General features: G+C 50.5%; 1 protein-coding gene across 1 annotated transcript in view; it reads left to right on the top strand.

Annotated features, from left to right (window-relative positions):
* FNDC4 (fibronectin type III domain containing 4) overlaps positions 1–22,666 on the top strand; it is a 122,431-nt gene extending 99,765 nt beyond the window's left edge. Inside the window, exons 3-7 of the mRNA XM_073557781.1 lie at positions 4,452–4,567; positions 5,153–5,357; positions 5,547–5,636; positions 5,728–5,858; positions 20,449–22,666. Coding sequence (XP_073413882.1) covers positions 4,452–4,567; positions 5,153–5,357; positions 5,547–5,636; positions 5,728–5,858; positions 20,449–20,484 — 578 coding nt within the window. The 3' untranslated portion in view covers positions 20,485–22,666. The remainder of the gene's footprint in view (positions 1–4,451; positions 4,568–5,152; positions 5,358–5,546; positions 5,637–5,727; positions 5,859–20,448) is intronic.
* The last annotated feature ends 330 nt before the right edge of the window (positions 22,667–22,996 follow it).

The following is a 22,996-nucleotide window of genomic DNA, read 5'->3' as shown; positions in this document are numbered from 1 at the left end:
GGAGAACGCCAAACTGGGGGCTATGGAACAAAGATGGGTGGCCTGGATGGCGAAATTCAACTATAAAATCATCTATAAAAGAGGGGCCGAGAATGTACACGCTGGCGCCCTCTCCAGGATTCGACATACAACCCCATTGAAGGGTCGAGACGACGAACTGGAAGGGGAAGAGATACCGTTCGCCCTCACCGCTACCGTGCTTACAGCGCCCAGAAAGTACTCCCCTCTGAGACCCTAAGGAGCATGCTGGAGCAATCCCGTGATAAATGGATCCAACAGCAGCAAGAAGACGAAGAAATTGGACTTCTCCGGAAATGGGTAGCCGCTGGCAAACTGCCCACTGACTCACAAAGACAGACTTTGACTCAGGACATGTCGCTGATGTTACGACAATGGGAGAGGCTGGTTATCAGAAAGGGACTATTGTATCGTAAAATGACAACAAGGACAACATCTATGACGATTTGGCAAGTAGTTGCGCCCGGAGCCCAACTTAACGAACTGGCTCGAGTAGCCAAGAAAAAGGGGCTCATTTCGGAGCTCAAAAGACCTTGCAATGGTTACAACAGATAATTTACCATCCACGCTTACATGCTGTTGTGGACGAGACTTGCCAGGCCTGCCGCCCATGCGATTTAGCCAAACCGCCCGCACAGCGAGCCTCAGTACAAACAATCGTGACCTCAGTGCCCCTCGAGCTTCTGACGGTGGATTACCTGACCATTGGTCCCGCATTCCATGGGTACAAACACTGCCTCGTCATGGTGGACCATTTCACTAAGTTCGCTGTGGTCACTCCCACTCGAGACCAAACCGCGGAGTCGGCCGCCTCCGCAATTTGTAGAAACTTCATACAAGTATACGGCTGCCCTGAACGGATACATTCCAACCAAGGAGCATGCTTTTTGGGAAAAATTATGGAGGATCTACACCGTCTCTACGGTATTGACAAATCCCGGACCACGCCTTACCACCTGCAGGGAAATGGGGCCTGTGAACGATTTAATCGGACATTAATCCAAATGTTGCGTACTCTAGAGAGTGACAAGAAGGCCCGTTGGCCCGAATATGTCCTTGAATTAGTATGGGTTTATAACAACCGGGTACACCGAGTTACCGGCTATACCCCCTACTCCCTGCTATTCGGACGAGAAGGCAAAGGGATCACAGAGGTAGAGTTGGACCCAGAGGAACTTCAGCCCTGGACCGGGATATCATCATGGGTGCGAAATCACCGACACCGGCTGCAAACTCTCCATCGAATTGTACATACCAAACTCCAAGACTTAGAACACCCAGGAAAGAATTTATCCCCACCTCCCAAGCGGAGATCGAGTACTCGTACTAGACCAACGCCCCCAGAACAAATTAGAGCCACGCTGGGAAGAGAGTCCCTATCGGGTCCTACGCCGTATAAACCCTAAAGGACCTGTGTACGAAATACGACCCGAGAAAGACGGAACGTTGCCTACTCGCATTGTGCACCGTAATATGTTACGCCCATGTACTTCCAACGACCTGATACAACCTGAACCTACTCCTCAGGTCTCTGAACCATTGCCAGTGTTCTGGTACCCGGATGACTAAGAAGACTTCCCCCAATATCCAGGGGCTCTCCACTCAATGACAAACCAACTGACACAAATAGCCTGCCCGAACCAGCTAGCCCACCACCATCCACCATCCTAGAAGACTCCACCCTAGTCGAACTAAGACGCTCCGAGCGGTCAACAGCCGGCAAACCCCCCGAACGATACAAACAGGACCAGTTCATATGGTAACAAAAACTGACATCTCTGCAGACCAACCCAAGTATACTGAGGCCCTCGCCCGAGGACTGGCGAGCATACAGGATGGGGGAGTGTAGGGAGAAGGGCCCCCACAGAGTGTCCGGGCTGGAACCAAGGCGACCGTCGTCTAGGTTCCTAAGGGAACTGTACCTGGGGAACGGAGGAGAGTGGACTGCTGGGAGTGACAGGACAGCAAGGGGAGGGGCGAGTATAAAAGGGACAGGGAGCGCGCAGGGGAGTCAGTTGGCGGAACGGCAGACACGAAGCAAGAGACTGTGGGAGTTTGAGAGAGCCAGAGTGACAGACGGTGACCAGAGAGGAGACCAGCGGCAGAGAGGAGACTTACAGTGGTCTGCGGAGAGTAAGCGCCAAACTTACCAACAAGATACTGCCGCTTCACTCCAATCCGGGATCACTACCTGCCCATGGTCGTCTGCAGCTGTTACCGCTGTGCTCCGGCCTGTCCGCCGCCTCTCGCAGCTGCTGCCGCTTCACTCCAGCCAACGCCCTGTCTATATCGGTGTCTGCACATGTGGGGCGCCCTGTCTACATTGGTGTCTGCACATGTGGGGCACCTGTCTATATCGGTGTCTGCACATGTGAGACGCCCTGTCTATATCAATGTCTGCACATGTGGGGCGCCTGTCTATATCGGTGTCTGCACATGTGGGGTGCCCTGTCTATATCGGTGTCTGCACATGTGGGGAGCCCTGTCTATATCGGTGTCTGCACATGTGGGGAGCCCTTTCTATTTCGGTGTCTGCACATGTGGGGCGCCCTGTCTATATCGGTGTCTGCACATGTGGGGCGCCCTGTCTATATCGGTCTCTGCACATGTGGGGCGCCCTGTCTATATCGGTGTCTGCACATGTGGGGCGCCCTGTCTATATCGGTGTCTGCACATGTGGGGTGCCCTGTCTATATCGGTGTCTGCACATGTGGGGCACCCTGTCTATATCGGTGTCTGCACATGTGGGGCGCCCTGTCTATATCGGTGTCTGCACATGTGGGGCGCCCTGTCTATATCGGTGTCTGCACATGTGGGGCGCCCTGTCTATATCGGTGTCTGCACATGTGGGGCGCCCTTTCTATATCGGTGTCTGCACATGTGGGGCGCCCTGTCTATATCGGTGTCTGCACATGTGGGGCGCCCTGTCTATATCGGTGTCTGCACATGTGGGGCGCCCTGTCTATATCGGTGTCTGCACATGTGGGGCGCCCTGTCTATATCGGTGTCTGCACATGTGGGGCGCCCTTTCTATATCGGTGTCTGCACATGTGGGGCACCTGTCTATATCGATGTCTACACATGTGGGGCGCCCTGTCTATATCGGTATCTGCACATGTGGGGCGCCCTGTCTATATCGGTGTCTGCACATGTGGGGCGCCCTGTCTATATCGGTGTCTACACATGTGGGGCGCCCTGTCTATATCGGTGTCTGCACATGTGGGGCGCCCTTTCTATATCGGTGTCTGCACATGTGGGGTGCCCTGTCTATATCGTGTTTACACATGTGGGGCGCCCTGTCTATATCGATGTCTACACATGTGGGGTGCCCTGTCTATATCGGTGTCTGCACATGTGGGGCGCCCTGTCTATATAGGTGTCTGCACATGTGGGGCGCCCTGTCTATATCGGTGTCTGCACATGTGGGATGCCTGTCTATATCGGTGTCTGCACATGTGAGACGCCCTGTCTATATCGGTGTCTGCACATGTGGGGCGCCCTGTCTATATCGGTGTCTGCACATGTGGGGCGCCCTTTCTATATCGGTGTCTGCACATGTGGGATGCCTGTCTATATCGGTGTCTGCACATGTGAGACGCCCTGTCTATATCGGTGTCTGCACATGTGGGATGCCTGTCTATATCGGTGTCTGCACATGTGGGGCGCCCTGTCTACATTGGTGTCTGCACATGTGGGGCGCCCTGTCTATATCGGTGTCTGCACATGTGGGGCGCCCTGACTATATTGGTGTCTACACATGTGGGGCGCCCTGTCTATATCGGTGTCTACACATGTGGGGCGCCCTGTCTATATCGGTGTCTGCACATGTGGGGCGCCCTGTCTATATCGGTGTCTGCACATGTGGGGCGCCTGTCTATATCGGTGTCTGCACATGTGAGACGCCCTGACTATATTGGTGTCTACACATGTGGGGCGCCCTGTCTATATCGGTGTCTGCACATGTGGGGCGCCCTTTCTATATCGGTGTCTGCACATGTGGGGTGCCCTGTCTATATCGATGTCTACACATGTGGGGTGCCCTGTCTATTTCGGTGTCTGCACATATGGGGCGCCCTGTCTATATCGGTGTCTGCACATGTGGGGCGCCCTGTCTATATCGGTGTCTACACATGTGGGGCGCCCTGTCTATATCGGTGTCTGCACATGTGGGGCGCCCTGACTATATTGGTGTCTACACATGTGGGGCGCCCTGTCTATATCGGTGTCTGCACATGTGGGGCGCCTGTCTATATCGGTGTCTGCACATGTGAGACGCCCTGTCTATATCGGTGTCTGCACATGTGGGGCGCCAGAGGTCTTTGTGGACACAGATGGAAGGGTCTTCTGCCAGGTTGGGCGTCTGGTATGTTTGTCGCCCTATGTTATCGGGTTCCACCTGTCGGAGATGCTGCTGATCCTTTTTTATGTTGCAGATCGTCCTCCCTCTCCTGTCAATGTCACAGTCACACAGCTAAAAGCCAACTCCGCCACCGTCTCATGGGACGTCCCTGAGGGTGACATTATCATCGGATATGCCATCTCTCAGCAGGTATGCCGATCACTGGAGCAGGGGTATCCCGAGTCAGGGGAATGCCAGGACAAGGGAGTTCCGGGTCATGGGAGTGCCAGGACAAGGGAGTGCCGGGACAAGGGAGTGCCGGGTCATGGGAGTGCCAGGACAAGAGTGTGCCGGGCCATGGGAGTGCCAGAACAAGGGAATGCCAGGACAAGGGAATGCCGGTCATGGAAGTGTCGGGTAAAGGGAGTGCCGGGTCTGGGGTGTGCCGGGTTAGGGGTATCCAAGGGAAGGTACTTAATGGTGGTCTGGGTAATTCCCACATGCCATCGTATGTACTGAACATTTGTCCCATGTAAAGAAAAGTCATTCTGCGATACTCTGAAAGATCTGATTCTCCCCTGTCTGGAGGGACCTTCATCTGAGGGGGCTCTTGGGTGAGATTTGGGGGGCCCTGTGTAAGGACACTGGGTATAGCTGGATAATCAGGCAGGTCAGCGACTGTTCTGTCTGCTGAGGGTCCGGGCGCTCTTTGGGGAGTTGTAGTTGGATGATGACCATGGTTCCTCCTGGATGGTCACCTCTGTCTACTGCTCCCATCTCCAACTCTCTCCTCAGAGGCAGGATGGACAGATCTACAGATTCATACGTGAGGTGAACACCACTAACCGGGCCTGTGTGCTGTGGGACTTGGAGGAGGACACAGACTACATCATCCAGGTCCAGTCCATCGGCCTCTACAGCGAGAGCCAGGCCAGCAAGAGGATACACTTCCGCACCCTAAAGGAGACTGACCGCCTGCCATCCAACAGTTCCAACCAAGGTGGGTGCCACCTGTACCCCAAAATGTATTGTGCCTGCAACCCAACATATACACAGCTGTCTGAACCCCAAAATATATCCTATTAGCCAGCCCACAAAAGTATACTCTGCTACACGGAACCCAAAATATACTATACTGCCTGTGCACCCCCCCTTCCCCCTGTAATTCTGATCTCTGTGCCCCGGACAGGAGACATCACTGTGCAAGGAGTGGACAAAGAGCGGCAGCTGGAGACCGGAGAGATTATAATCATTGTGGCGGTGCTGGTGATGTGGGCAGGTGAGGGCGCCACTTCTGTATAGTGTATTTGTGGGGGTCCTGACATCTGGCAGGCAGGACAATGAGGAGACTGCTGTGTGTCGCCCTCTAGCGGTGATTGCCCTCTTCTGCCGCCAGTATGACATCATCAAGGACAACGACTCCAACAACAACAAGGAAAAGGCCAAACCGTCCTCAGAACAGAGCACCCCAGAGCGGCAAACGGGGGGGTTACTGCGGAAAGTGAGTACACTGGTCTGTCACAGGATCCCTACCAATCACAGCACTCTCCTGCCCCCTACACTAAATCCTGCACCTCTCTACAAAGCACCATTCTACAGAGCACCACTAAATCCTGCATCACTCTACAGAGCACCACTAAATCCTGCACCTCTCTACAAAGCACCACTCTACAGAGCACCACAAAATCCTGCACCACTCTACAGACCACTACTAAATCCTGCATCACTCTACAGAGCACCACTAAATCCTGCACCTCTCTACAAAGCACCACTCTACAGAGCACCATTAAATCCTGCACCACTCTACAGACCACCACCCTACAGAGCACCACTAAATCCTGCACCACTCTACAGACCACTACTAAATCCTGCACCTCTCTACAAAGCATGGCTCTACAGAGCACCACTAAATCCTGCACCTCTCTACAAAGCACCACTCTACAGAGCACCACTAAATCCTGCACCACTCTACAGACCACTACTAAATCCTGCATCACTCTACAGAGCACCACTAAATCCTGCACCTCTCTACAAAGCACCACTCTACAGAGCACCATTAAATCCTGCACCACTCTACAGACCACCACCCTACAGAGCACCACTAAATCCTGCACCACTCTACAGACCACTACTAAATCCTGCACCTCTCTACAAAGCATGGCTCTACAGAGCACCATTAAATCCTGCACCACTCTACAGACCACCACCCTACAGAGCACCACTAAATCCTGCACCACTCTACAGACCACTACTAAATCCTGCACCTCTCTACAAAGCATGGCTCTACAGAGCACCATTAAATCCTGCACCACTCTAAAGACCACCACTCTACAGAGCACCACTAAATCCTGCACCACTCTACAGAGCACCACTAAATCCTGCACCTCTCTACAAAGCACCACTCTACAAAGCACCACTAAATCCTGCACCTCTGTACAAAGCACCACTCTACAGAGCACCACTAAATCCTGCACCTCTCTACAAAGCACCACTCTACAGAGCACCACTAAATCCTGCACCTCTCTACAAAGCACCACTCTACAGAGCACCACTAAATCCTGCACCTCTCTACAAAGCACCATTCTACAGAGCACCACTAAATCCTGCATCACTCTACAGAGCACCACTAAATCCTGCACCTCTCTACAAAGCACCACCCTACAGAGCACCACTAAATCCTGCACCACTCTACAGACCACTACTAAATCCTGCACCTCTCTACAAAGCATGGCTCTACAGAGCACCATTAAATCCTGCACCACTCTACAGACCACCACTCTACAGAGCACCACTAAATTCTGCACCACTCTACAGAGCACCACTAAATCCTGCACCTCGCTACAAAGCACCTCTCTACAAAGCACCACTAAATCCTGCACCTCTCTACAAAGCACCACTCTACAAAGCACCACTAAATCCTGCACCTCTCTACAAAGCACCACTCTACAGAGCACCACCTAATCCTGCACCTCTGTACAAAGCACCACTCTACAGAGCACCACTAAATCCTGCACCTCTCTACAAAGCACCACTCTACAGAGCACCACTAAATCCTGCACCTCTCTACAAAGCACCACTCTACAGAGCACCACTAAATCCTGCACCTCTCTACAAAGCAACACTCTACAGAGCACCACTAAATCCTGCATCACTCCAGAGCACCACTAAATCCTGCACCTCTCTACAAAGCACCACTAAATCCTGCACCTCTCTACAAAGCACCACTCTACAGAGCACCACTAAATCCTGCACCTCTCTACAAAGCACCACTCTACAGAGCACCACTAAATCCTGCATCACTCTACAGAGCACCACTAAATCCTGCATCTCTCTACAAAGCACCACTCTACAGAGCACCACTAAATCCTGCATCACTCTACAGACCACCACTCTACAGAGCACCACTGAATTATGCACCTCTCTACAAAGCACCACTCTACATACCACCACTAAATCCTGCACCGCTCTACAGAGCACCACTAAATCCTGCACCACTCTACAGAGCACCACTAAATCCTGCACCTCTCTACAAGGCACCACTCTACAGAGCACCACTAAATCCTGCACCACTCTACAGAGCACCACTAAATCCTGCACCTATCTACAGACCACCACTAAATCCTGCACCACTCAACAGAGCACCACTAAATCCTGCACCTCTCTACAAAGCACCACTCTACAGAGCACCACTAAATCCTGCACCACTCTACAGAACACCACTAAATCCTGCACCTCTCTACAAAGCACCACTCAACAGAGCACCACTAAATCCTGCACCTCTCTACAAAGCACCACTCTGCAGAGCACCACTAAATCCTGCACCTCTCTACAGAGCACCACTAAATCCTGCACCACTCTACAGAGCACCACTAAATCCTGCACCTCTCTACAAAGCACCACTCTACAGAGCACCACTAAATCCTGCATGTAACGGGGTCTTGATATCTCGGGTACCTCTTTCAGTACCACCCCGTGTTTCCGGAGGTCCACTCTGCTTTGGCTGGAGTCTGAATGAAGGACGCTGGCTGGAATTCCTTGGTTACATGGGCGCATATAAAAGATCACTGCTTCTCCATGTATTTCTAGTCTGACAACACTTTACTCACAGGACACAGAATATATCACACAGATACAGAGGGCCGGCCAATAGAAAAGCGGCAGGCCAGACATGCATTACAATGGCCGCAGGTGGCCGGAGCCTGCCGATATTTACTGTGGGAATTACAAAGGTGGGGGGAGGCGGCGGCTGGGCGCAGCCTGTGGGCTGATGCATTAGGGACATGCATCTCCCATGGAACCTATTATACATACATACAACTGCACAACATACCCTGGGTGCTGAGTGGTTCCATAACACGTAACACGGCTCCCCTTTTCAGCGACGCGATAGGCATACACAGTCTGATCCTTAACGGATCGGTTTGGGGATGACCGAAGTTTATGGGGTTGGTACAAGTTCCGTTTGTCGACTTAGTCCATTGGCGTTACTGTTTTGTTTGACGGGTCTGTAGTGGATGGTGTAGTCCAGAGGTTGTAGGGCTAAACTCCACCGCAACAATCTGGCATTGTCTCCTGAGACCCGATTAAGCCAGACTAGGGGATTATGGTCCGTTAGGAGGGAAAACTGTCGTCCATACAAATATGGTTGCAACTTTTTGAGTGCCCATACTACCGCCAGGCACTCCTTCTCAATGGCCGCATAGCTTACTTCACGGGGCAGTAGTTTCCGACTCAGGTAAGCTACCGGGTGTTCTTGTCCGTCCGTCCCGACTTGGCTCAGCACTGCCCCCAATCCAAACATAGAAGCATCTGTGTGAACCAGGAAACGTTTAGTTGGATCGGGTGCGGCCAATACAGGGGTATTGGTGAGGGCGTCCTTTAGTTGGCGGAAGGCTTCCTCACACTCTGGGGTCCAGGTTACCTGGCGGGGTTGGTTCTTACGGGTCAGATCAGTGAGGGGCTTGGCTACGCTGCTGTAATTGGGAACGAATTTCCTGTAATTACCCCGCTGTCCCTAGAAACGCCATGACCTGGGTTTTAGTGCGTGGGATGGGCCATTTGGCTATCGCCTCAATCTTGGCTGGTTCTGGTCGTTGTTTCCCACTTCCCACCCAATGCCCTAAATACTGAACCTCTGCTTTGCCCACGTGACACTTGTTTGGGTTCAGGGTGATTCCGCCTGGTGGATCCTGTCCAATACTGTCTCTAGGTGATTTAGATGCTCTTCCCATGTCGCACTGTAGATGGCGATGTCGTCCAGGTAGGCACAAGCATAGTCCTGGAGACCATCCAGAAGCCGGTCAGCCAGCCTTTGGAAGGTCGCCGGAGCATTCTTTATCCTGAATGGCATAACTCGAAACAGGAATAAGCCGAACGGGGTGACAAATGCCGACTTGGGAATAGTGTCAGGACTAAGGTGAATCTGCCAGTAGCCTTTGCATAGATCGATGGTGGTCAAATACTTTGCCCCCGCCAGCCGGTCTAACAACTCATCCACACGTGGCATGGGATATGCATCCGTCACCGTTTTCTCATTGAGCTTACGATAGTCTACACAAAACCGTGTAGTCCCATCCTTCTTGGGCACTAACACTACGGGGGATGCCCAGGGACTATCTGACTCTTCAATGACCCCTAAACGCAACATCTCTTGTCGCATCCCCTCTCGTACAGACTCAGGGACGCGGAAGGGGTTTTGCCGCAAGGGGTCTGATCCTGGGTCTCAACCTTGTGTTGTGCCAGGCGAGTGTACCCTGGTCTCCCCGAAAACATCCTCTGTTGCTGCCTCAACTCCTCCGCCTGCTGTCTCTCCCAGGGGCCTAGGTCTTCACCCAAGTGAACCTGGTCCCATGTTTTAGACTGAGTCCTTTCCCCTAAGACATCCGGCAAGGGAAGTCCGGATAAATCCTCTGCTTCAGGTGCACAGATGGCCACTACCTCTTCAGGGCGCTCCCAGTAGGGCTTCAGCATATTCAAGTGGAACATGCGGATAACCCTGGGGTCGTCACAATCGGCGACATTATAGGTTATGTCGGCTATTTTCCCCACTACCTGGTAGGGCCCCTGCCATGCAGCTTGGAACTTGTTCTGCTTAGTGGGCTCTAACACCAGGACCTTCTGTCCTATTTCCAAGGTGCGCTCTCTGGCCCTCCGATCGTACCATACGCGCTGGCGCCGCTGGGTCGCCTGTATGTTCTCACGTACAGCCTGGGTCAGCTCCTGTAAGCGGTCCCGGAATTCCAGCACATAGGGTACAATAGGTACCCCTTCTATGAGGCCCTCCCCTTCCCAGTGTTCTAGCACTAAGTCTAGGGGTCCCCTTACCAGTCTCCTGTATACCAGCTCGAACAGGGAGAACCCAAACAGGAGGTGTGGCAAGAATTTCTCCCAGTCCCTGTAGGTCCTAGTAAAAGTCCCAATGAGCTGTTTTAATGTCCCGTTAAAGCGTTCACATAACCCATTGGTTTGCGGGTGGTACGGGGCGCTTCTAATGGACTTTACGCCGCACAGCTTCCACAGTTGGTTGGTCACCTCTGCTGTAAACTGGGTACCCTGGTCCGAGATAATCTCCCGGGGAAATTCAACCCGTGAGAAAACCTGGAGCAGGGTGGCCGCCACCGTCTCTGCCAGTATGTTAGGTAACGCAACCGCCTCTGGATACCGTGTGGCATAATCTACCACTGTCAATATATACCTTTTCCCTCAAGGACTGGGTTTGGCTAACGGCCCTATCAGATCGACCACTACTCGGCTAAATGGTTCCTCCACAATGGGGAGGGGGCGTAATTTGGCCTTGCATCAATCCCCCCTCTTGCCAATGCACTGGCAACTGTCACAGGTCTGGCAGTACTGACAAACATCATAGGTTACCCCCGGCCAAAAGAAGTTTTGTGTCAGACGATGCCTGGTGCGACTGACGCCGAAGTGCCTGGCCAAGGGTATGTCATGAGAGATTCGCAGTAACTCCTGCCTATACTTCTTGGGAACTACCAGCTGTCGTTTTATAGTGGAGCTTGTCCCTGTGTGGTGCTGCTCTGTGATCCGGTAGAGGAGTCCCTGCTTCCATACAAACTGTTCCCCTTCCAGTACCCCTCTCCCCTCCTGTGCCTTCCCACGATATCCCTCCAATGAAGGATCCTCAAGTAACTCCCTCTTAAATTCATCTGGGGTGGCCTAAGAAATGTGTCTGGCTATGGGAATACGTGTAGGGCTGGGATATCTTACCTGGGCCTCCTCTGAGTGTGATTCCGCCTCCGCAGCTCGAGCTTGTCTCCGAGTGGTCACAGGATATGTCTCAGCCAGAGGGGCAACCGAGAATGCAGACAACATGGTCCCCAAGTCGTTTCCCAGCAAGACGTCTGCAGGCAAATTCTCCATCAAGCAGACCTCAACAAGGCCATCCCCGACTCCCCAGTTCAGGAGAATCCTGGCAGTGGGCAGTCGATGTATAGCTCCCTCTGCTACACGGACTGCCAGTCTGGTCCGTCTTCTCTTGGTCCCGGACGAGATGAGGCTTCACAAGGGTCAAAGTTGCCCCGGAATCTCTTAGTCCCTGCATATGTTTCCCATTAACCCACACGACCTGTCGATGCTGTTGTCGATTATCTGCCCGGGCTGCCTGCACGGGGTCTACTTCATGCAGCACTTCCTCCATCTCTTCCACCCCTTGGTTAGTCGTAGCCCACAATGCCAGGTCAGCTTCGCCTTGGTAGCAGTGTACAGCAGCCCGGCTGAAGGTAGCTGTTCCCGCCTTTGACCACTAGGTATGCTGAGTCCGGTTGGGACATTGTCTTCGCAGGTGGCCCAGCTGATGGCAGGTGTGGCATCGCGCCCCAAGGGGACTGTGGTAGGCCGGGTTTCTAGCTGGTCCCCCTACAATCTTCGGTGGTTTGGGGCCCTCCAGGTCCATGGGCGGGCCCCTAGTAACCATCTTTGATCCGGACAACTGAGGCCTCCTGGCATCATGATGTTCATCGCCTGACGAGCGGCTTCCTCCAGAGTCGTTGGCCGTCTGTCCCAAAGCCATTCCTGTGTCTCGGGGGTTAGTCCATTAAAGAATCGTTCTAACAAGAACAGAACACCACTAAATCCTGCACCTCTCTACAAAGCACCACTCAACAGAGCACCACTAAATACTGCACCACTCTACAGAACACCACTAAATCCTGCACCTCTCTACAAAGCACCACTCAACAGAGCACCACTAAATCCTGCACCATTCTACAGAACACCACTAAATCCTGCACCTCTCTACAAAGCACCACTAAATCCTGCACCTCTCTACAAAGCACCACTCTACAGAGCACCACTAAATCATGCACCTCTCTACAAAGCACCATTCTACAGAGCACCACTAAATCCTGCACCACTCTACGGAACACCACTAAATCCTGCACCTCTCTACAAAGCACCACTCTACAGAGCACCACTAAATCCTGCACCGCTCTACAGAGCACCACTAAATCCTGCACCTCTCTACAAAGCACCACTCTACAGAGCACCACTAAATCCTGCACCTCTCTACAAACACCTTCGCTATAGACCACCTCTCTCTCCTGTACCTCTCTACAGACCACCACTCTACAGAGCACCACTAAATCCTGCACCTCTACAAACCACCACTCTCTACTGTACCTCTATACAAAGCACCACTCTCTTCTGCCACCTCCTATGGACCACTCTCTCTTGCCCACCCTACAAACCACTTTCTCCTGCACCTCTCTACAAAAAAACACTACCTCCTGCCCCCCTACACAGCACCATTTTCCTTGACTTCTCTGCAAAGCACCACTCTCTCCTGCACCACTCTGCAGATATCCACTTTCCCTAGAGCATTAGTCTGCTTTCCCCCCAGAGAACCTCTCTCCTACACCTCTATAAAGCACCACTCTACACATCACTCCCTCCTGCCCTCCTACAGAGCACCACTCTCTCCTGCACCTCCCTACAGAGCTCCACTCTCCTAACCCTCTCTACCCTTCCGCTCTCTCCTGCCCTTCTACACCCCACTCAACTCTCCTGCTCCTCTCTACAGAGCTCCACTCTCTCCTGCACCTCTCTACAGAGCTCCACTCATTCATGCCCCTTGCTAAGGAACTACATTCTTCTGCCACTCTCAACCCTTCCACTCTCTCCTGCCCTCTCTATCCTTCTGCTCTTTCCTGTCCCTCTCTATCCTTCTGCTCTCTCCTGCACCTCTCTACAGAGCTTCTCTCCTGCCCCTTTCTAGAGGTCCACTCCCTCCTGTCCCTCTAATTCCCCTCTCCACAGCCCTAAACTCTCCTGACCCTCTCTCCAGTGCTTCAGTCTCCTACACTTCTCTACTGTTCCACTCTATCCTGCACCTCTCTATAGAGCGCCACTCTCCTGCACCTTCCTACTGAGCTCCATTCTTCTGCACCTCTCTACACTTCCGCTCTTTCCTGCCCCTCTTTACTGAGATCCACTCTCTCCTGCACTACTCTACAGAGCTCCGCTCTTCTGACCCTTTCTACCATTCTGCTCTATTGCCCCTCTTTACAGAGCTCCACTCTATCCTGCTCCACTCTTCTTCCCCTCTCTCCCTTTTTGTTCTTGTGCCCCACTCTACCATTCTGCTCTCCTCCCCCTCTACAGAGCTCCTCTCTACCCTTCTGCTCCTCTCTATAGAGCTCCACTCTCCTGCACCTCCCTAGAGAGCTCCTCTCTACACATCTGCTCTCTCCTGCACCGCTCTACAAAGCTCCATTTTCTCCTGCACCGCTCTACAGATCTCCACTCTCTTGCCCCTCTCTACCCTTCCAGTCTCTCCTGCACCTCTTTATGGAGCTCCACTCTCTACAGAGCTCCACTCTCCTGCACCTCCCTAGAGCACCATTCTCTCCTGCTCCTTTACAGAGTTCTACTCACCTTAACTTCCCTACAGAGCGCCACTCTCCTGCACCTCCCTACAAATCTCAACTCTCCTGACCCTCTCTACAGAACTCCACTCTCCGACATCTTTCTCCAGAGCACCACTGTCTTCTACTCATTTCTACAGAGCTCATCTCTCCTTCCGCTTTCACCTTCTCCTGATCCTCTCTACAGAGCTCCATTCTTCTGTCCCTCTCTACCCTTCCACTCTCTCCTGCCCCTCTCTATGAAGCTCCACTCTCTCCTGCACCTCTTTACAGAGCTCAAGTCTCCTTCAGCTCTCTACAGAGCTTATTTCCTAAACCTCTCTACCCTTTCAATCTCTCCTGCACCTCTATATAGAGCTCCACTCTCCTGCACCTCCCTTCAGATCTCACCTCTCCTGCCTCTCTACCATTTCAATCTCTCCTGCTCCTATCTACAGAGCTCCATTCTCCTGTCCTTCTCCACAGAGCTCCACTGTCCTTCCCCTCTCTACAGAGCTCCACTCTCCTGCCCCTCTCTACATAGCCTCAACACTCTCCTGCCCCTCTCTACAGAGCTTCACTCTCAAGCCTTCCACTCTATACTGGACCTTTATACAGAGCTCCATTCTTCTCCACCTCCTTATATAGCTCACCTCTCCTACCCCTCTCTCATGAACATTTCTACAGAACTCCACTCTCTCCTGCTTCTCTATACAGAGCTCCACTCTCTCCTGCACCTCTCAACAGAGCTTCTTTCCTACCCCTCTACAGAGCTTCTTTCCAACCTCTCTCTACCCTTTCAAACTCTCTTGCACCTTTATAGAGAGCTCCACTCTCCCACACCTTCTTCAGAGCTCACCTCTCCTGCCTTTCTACCATTTCAATCTCTCCTGCCCTTCTCCAGAGCTCCATTCTCCTACCCTTCTCCACAGAGCTCCTCTCCTGCCCCTCTCTACAGAGCTCCACTCTCCTGCCCCTCTCTACAGAGCTTCACTCTCCTGTCCCTCTCTACCATTATAATCTCTCCTGCCCCTCTCTACAGAGCTCAACTTTACTGCCCCTCTCTACAGAGCTCCATTCTCCTACACCTCTCTGTAGAGCTCCATTCTCCTGCCCTTCTCTACCATTCCACTCTCTCCTGCACCTCTCTACAGAGCTCCACTCTCCTGTCCCTCTCTACCATTATAATCTCTCCTGCCCCTTTCTACAAAGCTCAACTTTACTGCCCCTCTCTATAGAGTTCCATTCTCCTACACCTCTCTGTAGAGCTCCATTCTCCTGCCCTTCTCTACCATTCCACTCTCTCCTGCACCTCTCTACAGAGCTCCATTCTCCTGCCCTTCTCCACAGAGCTCCACTCTCCTGCCCCTCTCTACAGAGCTCCACTCTCCTGTCCCTCTCTACCATTATAATCTATCCTGCCCCTCTCTAGAGAGCTCATATTTGCTGCCCCTCACTACAGAGCTCCATTCTCCTACACTTCTCTGAAGAGCTCCATTCTCCTGCCCTTCTCTACCATTCCACTCTCTCTCCTGCACCTCTCTACAGAGCTCCACTCTCCTGCTCCGCTCTATAGAGCTCCACTCTCTCCTGCACCTTTCTACAGAGGTCCATTCGTCTGCACCTCCTTACAGAGCTCACCTCTCATGCCCCCTCTACAATTACTATCTCCTGCTCCTCTATACAGCGCTCCACTCTCTCCTGATCCTATCTACAGAGCTCCACTCTCTCCTGTTTATCTCTACAGAGCTCCACCCTCCTGCACCTCCCTACAGAGCTCACCTCTCCTTACCCTTTCACTCTCCTGCCCCCACTCTATAGAGCTCCACTCTCTCCTGCACTTCTCTACAGAATTTCATTCTCCTGCCACGCCACTTTCTACAGATCTTTACTTTGTCTTACTGCTCTCTACAGAGCTTCACTCTCTCCTGTACCTTTTTACAGAGCTTCACTCTCCTACCCCTCTCTACACCACTCTACTTTCCTGCCCCTCTCTACCTTTCCACTCTCTTCTGCTCCTCTCTACAGAGCTCCACTCCTGCACATCCCTACAAATTTCCATTCTCTCCCTATAGAGCTCCACTTTCTCCTGCTCTGTACTACAGAGCTCCTCTCCTGCACCTCCCTAAAGAGCTCACCTCTCCTTCCTTTCTCTAAACTGTCACTCTCTTCTGATACTCTCTAGAGCTCCACTCTCCTGCCCCTCTACAGAGCTCTACTCTATTACCCTTCTCTACCCTTCCACTCTCTTGCACCTCTACAGATCTCCACTCTCCTGCACCTCTCTACCCTTCCACTCTCCACTGCACTTCTCTACAGTGCTCCACTCTATCCTGCACCTCTTAACAGAGCTCTACTCTCCCGCTCCTCTCTACCCTTCCACTCTTTCTACAGAGCTCCACTTTCTCCTGCTCAGTACTACAGAGCTCCTGCACCTCCCTATAGAGCTCACCTCTTCTTCCTTTCTCTAAACTGTCACTCTCTTCTGATGCTCTCTACAGAGCTCAACTCTCCTGCCCCTCTCTACAGAGCTCCACACTATTGCCCCTCTCTACCCTTCCACTCTCTTGCACCTCTACAGAGCTCCACTCTCCTGCACCTCTCTACCCTTCCACTCTCCACTGCACCTTACAGTGCTCCACTCTATCCTGCACCTCTCAACAGAGCTCTACTCTCCCGCTCCTCTCTACCCTTTCACTCTATCTTGCACCTCTCTACAGAGCTCCACTCTCTCCAGCACCTCTATCCTTCCACTCTCCACTGTACTTCTCTACAGTGCTCCACTCTCTCCTGCCCCGTTCTACAGAGCTCTACTCTCCTGCGGCTCTCTACCTTTCCACTCTTTACTGCACTTCTACAGAGCTCCACTCTTCTGCCACTCTACTTTCACTCTACAGAGCTCCACTCTGTCCTGCACCTCTCAATAGAGCTCTACTCTCCCGCTCCTCTCTACCCTTTCACTCTATCTTGCACCTCTCTACAGAGCTCAACTCTCCTGCACCTCTAATCTAATCCTTATAAACAGGGAGGAAATGGTTGAGGAGGTAAAAGTGGCTGGGACCCTAGGAGGTAGCGACCATGCTATTTTAGAATTTTGGATAACTAGAGGCGGAAGACCTGTGAAGACTCAGACGTCAAGGTTAGATTTCAGAAAGGCAGATTTTAAGGGATTCAGAAAGAGAATTGGAGGGATCCAATGGCTGGATATCCTTAAAGACAAAAATGTCCAGGAAGGATGGGAAATCTTGAAAAATGAAATTCTCAAAGCACAGTTGTTAACAATTCCGAAAAGAGGGAAGAATAGGAAGCAGTTAAGGAAACCAGGATGGATGAACACAGAACTTAAGCACATGCTAAAAAGGAAGAAAAAAATGTTTATAAAATGGAAAGAGGGAGGCATATCTAAAGAAGAATATAATGCTGTCTGCAGAACCTGCAGGGCACAAATCAGATTATCTAAAGCTGAAAATGAATTGAGGCTTGCAAGAGATGTCAAAAGCAATAATAAAGGATTTTGGCGATATGTCAAAAGTAAAAGAAAAGTCAAAGATGCTATAGGATTTTTACAGGATGAAAATGATGAAATGGTAAGACAGGATGTGGAGAAGGCTGAACTTTTAAATTCCTATTTTGCATCTGTTTTCTCTCAGAAAGGAAATGTAACATCAACTGTTATTCACTGTCCTATTAAGGGAATAGAAGAATCCAGGATATCTATTAACAGACAGATAGTGAGGAAACACTTAGCTAGCCTAAATGAATTCAAGTCTCCAGGTCCAGATGAATTACACCCCAGAGTACTGAAGGAGATAGCAGAAGAAATTTTTGAACCCCTCTCTATAATCTTTGAAAATTCTTGGAGAACAGGAGAAGTGCCAGAAGACTGGAGAAGAGCAAATGTTGTTCCTATCTTCAAAAAGGGGAAGAAGGTGGACCCAGGTAACTATAGGCCGGTGAGTCTGACTTCTATACCAGGAAAGATCTTTGAACAAATTATTAAACAACATGTATGTCAATACCTGGATAAAAATGAAGTGATTAAACAGAGTCAGCATGGGTTTGTAACTAATAAGTCATGTCAGACTAACTTAATTTCCTTCTATGACGGTATCACTGATTGGGTGGATCAAGGAAATGCTGTAGATATAGTATATCTTGACTTCAGCAAAGCATTTGACAAAGTCTCTCATACAATCCTTATTGAAAAAATGATTAAGTATGGAATGGACAAGGCAACTATTAGGTGGATTCATAACTGGCTTAGTGATCGGACCCAAAGAGTGGTCGTAAATGGCTGCACATCCAGTTGGAAGAATGTCTCAAGTGGGGTACCACAGGGCTCTGTCTTGGGCCCTGTATTGTTCAACATCTTTATCAACGATTTAGATGAAGGAATTGAGGGTAAACTGATTAAATTTGCTGATGACACAAAGCTAGGAGGGATAGCTAATACTAGAAAAGAGAGAGAGAGGATTCAAAAAGATTTAAATAAACTGGAGAAGTGGGCAGCAACTAACAGAATGGTTTTTAACAGGGAGAAATGCAAAGTACTACATCTGGGCAATAAAAATGGAAAAAGCATATATAGAATGGGAGGAATAGGGCTAAGTGACAGCACATGTGAAAAAGACTTGGGTATACTAATAGATCACAGACTGAATATGAGTCAACAGTGTGATGCAGCAGCAAAAAAGGCAAATGCAATTCTAGGATGTATTAACAGAAGCATACAGTCTAGATCACGTGAAGTCATTATTTCCCTCTACTCCTCTTTGGTCAGACCTCATCTGGAATATTGTGTCCAGTTTTGGGCACCACATTTTAAAAAAGACATCAACAAACTGGAGCAAGTTCAGAAAAGAGCGACCAGAATGGTGACCGGTCTGCAAACCCTGTCTTATGAGGAAAGGTTGCAGGATTTGGGAATGTTTAGTTTGCAAAAGAGAAGACTGAGAGGAGACTTAATTGCTGTCTACAAATATCTAAAGGGCTGTCACATTGTAGAAGGATCAACTTTATTCTCATTTGCACAAGGAAAGACTAGAAGCAATGGGATGAAACTGAATGGGAGGAGACACAGATTAGATATTAGAAAAAACTTTTTGACAGTTAGAGTGATCAATGAGTGGAACAGGCTGCCACGAGAAGTGGTGAGTTCTCCTTCAATGGAAGTCTTCAAACAGAGGCTGGACAGACATCTGACTGGGATGATTTAGCGAATCCTGCTTTGAGCAGGGGGTTGGACCAGATGGCCCAGGAGGTCCCTTCCAACTCTACGATTCTATGATTCTATTCTTCCACTCTCCACTGCACTTCTCTACAGTGCTCCACTCTATCCTGCACCTCTCAACAGAGTTCTACTCTCTCGCTCCTCTCTACCCTTTCACTCTCTTGCACCTCTCTACAGAGCTCCACTCTCTCCTGCACCTCTATTCTTCCACTCTCCACTGCACTTCTCTACAGTGCTCCACTCTCTCCTGCCCCTCTCTATCCTTCCACTGTCTCCTGTCCTGTTCTACAGAGCTCTACTCTCCTGCTGCTCTCTACCTTTCCACTCTTTACTGCACTTCTGCAGAGCTCCACTCTCCTGTCACTCTCTACAGAGCTCCACTGTCTTGCTCCTCTATACAGAGCTCCACTCTCTCCTTAACCTCTCTTCAGATCTCCACTTTCTCCTGCACTTCTCTACAGAGCTCCACTTTCCTGACCCTCTTTACCACTACTCTCTCCTGCTCCTTTCTACAGAGCTCCACTCTCCTGCACCTCTCTTCAAAGATTCACTCTCCTGCCTCTCTCTACCCTTCCACTCTCTCCTTTTCCTCTCTACTCTTCCACTCTCATCCAGCCTCTCTCTACAGAGCTCCAGTCTCCTGCACCTCCCTACAGAGCTTCACTCTCCTTACTCTCTCTACCCTTCTACTCTATCCTCCTCCGCTCTACAGAGCACATCTTTTTTCTGCCTCCTCAGTCCCTTCCAGACTCCTCTGGTGATGGTTTATCTGCTGGACAGCAAAAGTATTGGGTGGTAGAAATCTCACATCCCAAATGCTTCTCTTCCCTGACATGATCAGTCGGGGGAGAGTCCGGAGGCCACCATAAACAATAAACCGCCATCTGATCCTGCTAATATCGGCGGGATTCTAGTCTAATAATGTGTATGGAGTACTTAATGAACATTATGTTCCATTCGTCACCATTTTAGATTCTATTAATGTTGTTTTGTCATCTTTTCAGCAAAAGGCCCCATCTGTCAATATTATTGAGGTATAGTGCCGCCCAGTACTGGCCCAGTTCTTCACCTGACGTCCTGGGCCTGCTGCTGACTGAAGACTCCTTATAGCAATACATATGGAACTCTGCCACCAGCGGAGCTTTCCCAAGGGCTCATTTCATCTCCTCTGCCACGTGCAGGTGACATCTCTCCAGCTGTGGGACCTGAACACCTTGAGATGTCCACCTGATGTAGAAGATACCGAGTGCAGACCTGTATGTGGGTCATACTCCATATACACTATGTAAGAAGAGCATGTCCAGCCGTAGCCTGGATGGAGCACTACCACGGAGAAGAGACCTCCTAGAGGCGACGACGCGCTCAGATCACATCCATGGTTATGGATCCAGTTATAATGGTTCTTAAGCCACCTGTCATGACCCGGTGCTGCTCCCCACTCCTCTCAGTTTTCCATCCATAATAATATTGATAATGACAATTTGGTGACCACCATATAATAGCTACACCCCAAAACCGGGTCCGGTCAGATTAGGTCAAGAATAACTATCATTACCTCCTGGTGCCAGAATAATAGGGGTATTACTGCTAGCATAGTACTATGGGGGTCTGCTCCGGTCCAGGGCATTGTATCATCCAACAGGAACCACCATAATGAGGGTTATGCCATTACTCTCAGTAACAGCTTGATACTGGTGGAGACATTCTCTCGTGGTCCTTGTATATTAGGGGTTGTGCCTACTACAACTTATCCTCTGCCTGACTGATATATGATGGGAGCCAACCTCCCCGTGTATCAGTTTGATGGGAGTCACATCAGTCCTATGTGAGGGTGGTCATTAGTAGATGTACAGCTGGAGAATGGGTGTTGTATTCCTCTTGTGGTAGTATTGGGGAGAAGTTGGCTGATCAGCGCTGTCTGTGTAACCGCACCTGGATAACGTTCCGGTGACTTCAGTGACCGTTCCTCTGGAACCCCAGGACGGTTTTTACCGCTGAATCTTAGACGAGTGCCTTTTATTTTTTGCCCTCACCCAGCAGTTTGTCCTTCAGTGCAGTCTCTTCTGGAGTTTTATCCTCGCTGAGGAGCTGAATGTTTCTGGTTATCGAAAATTCCCCAGTATGGGACCGTATGGATCTAGAACATTTCCCACTGTCAGCTTTGAACATTCGTGTGTGTGAATCTATCATGGCTCTTGGTGCCAAGTCTCAATCGTGAGATTCCATGAGTCTAGAAGACTTGGTGATCCCTGAGATCTGAGTCTATAGTGTTCCCCAGGTAGAGAACTGAATTTTCTCGACAAGTCCTAACAGTCACCAGAGAAGGGCCACAAACTCCAGTATTTATCTGGTGTGACACTGGTTTACATGTGCACGCCACATATTTCACAAAGTGGGAAGCAGACTATCTGCTGCAGCATTTGACGTGAATGATGATGGCGTGGGGCAGCGCAGCAGATCTCGTACCGGCAGTCCCCAATCTACAGCACGTAGGCCACTATATAGAGTGATGCCTACTGTGACCCTGAGAAGGGCGTAACTCTGCATCGAGGAGTGTCCACAAGGATGCTCATCTTCTATATCTTCTATTTTCAGGACCAAAATCTATTTTTCTAATATTTTTAGTTATTGCCTTAAAGAAACCTAATCAGACAGCCCAGTGATCGGGATACGTGTCTGTCTTTCAGTAAAGAGACGCAAAGACTCTCCAGTCACGTGGATGGACAGTCCTATCTCACGGCTAATCATGTGTGCTCCATACAGCATACGGTTGGTGGAAATGCACCGGATACTTGTGAAAAATGTTAAGCTTCATCCAGTGAGGTAACCAAAGCCCATCCATAAGTAGGGTGGAACTGGAGACGCCCTGCCTAGTGAGCGGTGATGGCACGGCCATATAACCTGACCAGCTCATCTACTGTCCTGGTGGACAAGACTTGCTACAGACACTGCAGAAGTAGAATTTAGATGGTACAATGGGGTCATACATATGATTTCATCATCAGTACATTCATGTCTTTACCCTCGTGAGAACATCTGGTACGTGGTCTACCAGGTGTTGGCTTCTAGGCTGAGGTCATTCTGCAGGTCAGAACCGTGTAATGAGTAGATTGTGTGCATTGTGTACGGGCCTGAGCCTACCTGTGCATTCTGGACCTGGTGCTGTACTGTCCATTACGCCATGCCAGGTGCCCATTAATAAAGCGTATGTTCTCCACCATGCAGGCAGTCTCTTCCTTCTACCTGTAATGTGTTCTGTGTCTGTAGATATCCAGTCTGAGACGTGCATGTTCTGGCCTTTCTGATTGCATCGTTCTGTCTTTGTACATATAGGTTGCATGTCTCTGCTGTGTCTTGTATATGATCTGTATAATACTGTATAGCTGTGTGTTACTCTGTATATAGAGGTCGCGGCGCCTCCACATTTACTTCTGTATTCTTGCACCATAACAATCGCAAGTCTTCCAGTTACTGAACCAACAGAACATTTGTACATGACTGACATGCTTCGGGCATGATATGTTCCGTTTGTGAGATCCGTACGTGTTCTAG

The sequence above is a fragment of the Dendrobates tinctorius genome, unplaced genomic scaffold (assembly GCF_039654945.1).
Source record: "Dendrobates tinctorius isolate UK_male_01 unplaced genomic scaffold, ASM3965494v1 ptg000251l, whole genome shotgun sequence".
NCBI classification, from domain to species: domain Eukaryota; kingdom Metazoa; phylum Chordata; class Amphibia; order Anura; family Dendrobatidae; genus Dendrobates; species Dendrobates tinctorius.
Note: the sequence above shows the minus strand (reverse complement) of the source record. Positions and strands in the feature narration are given on the sequence as shown.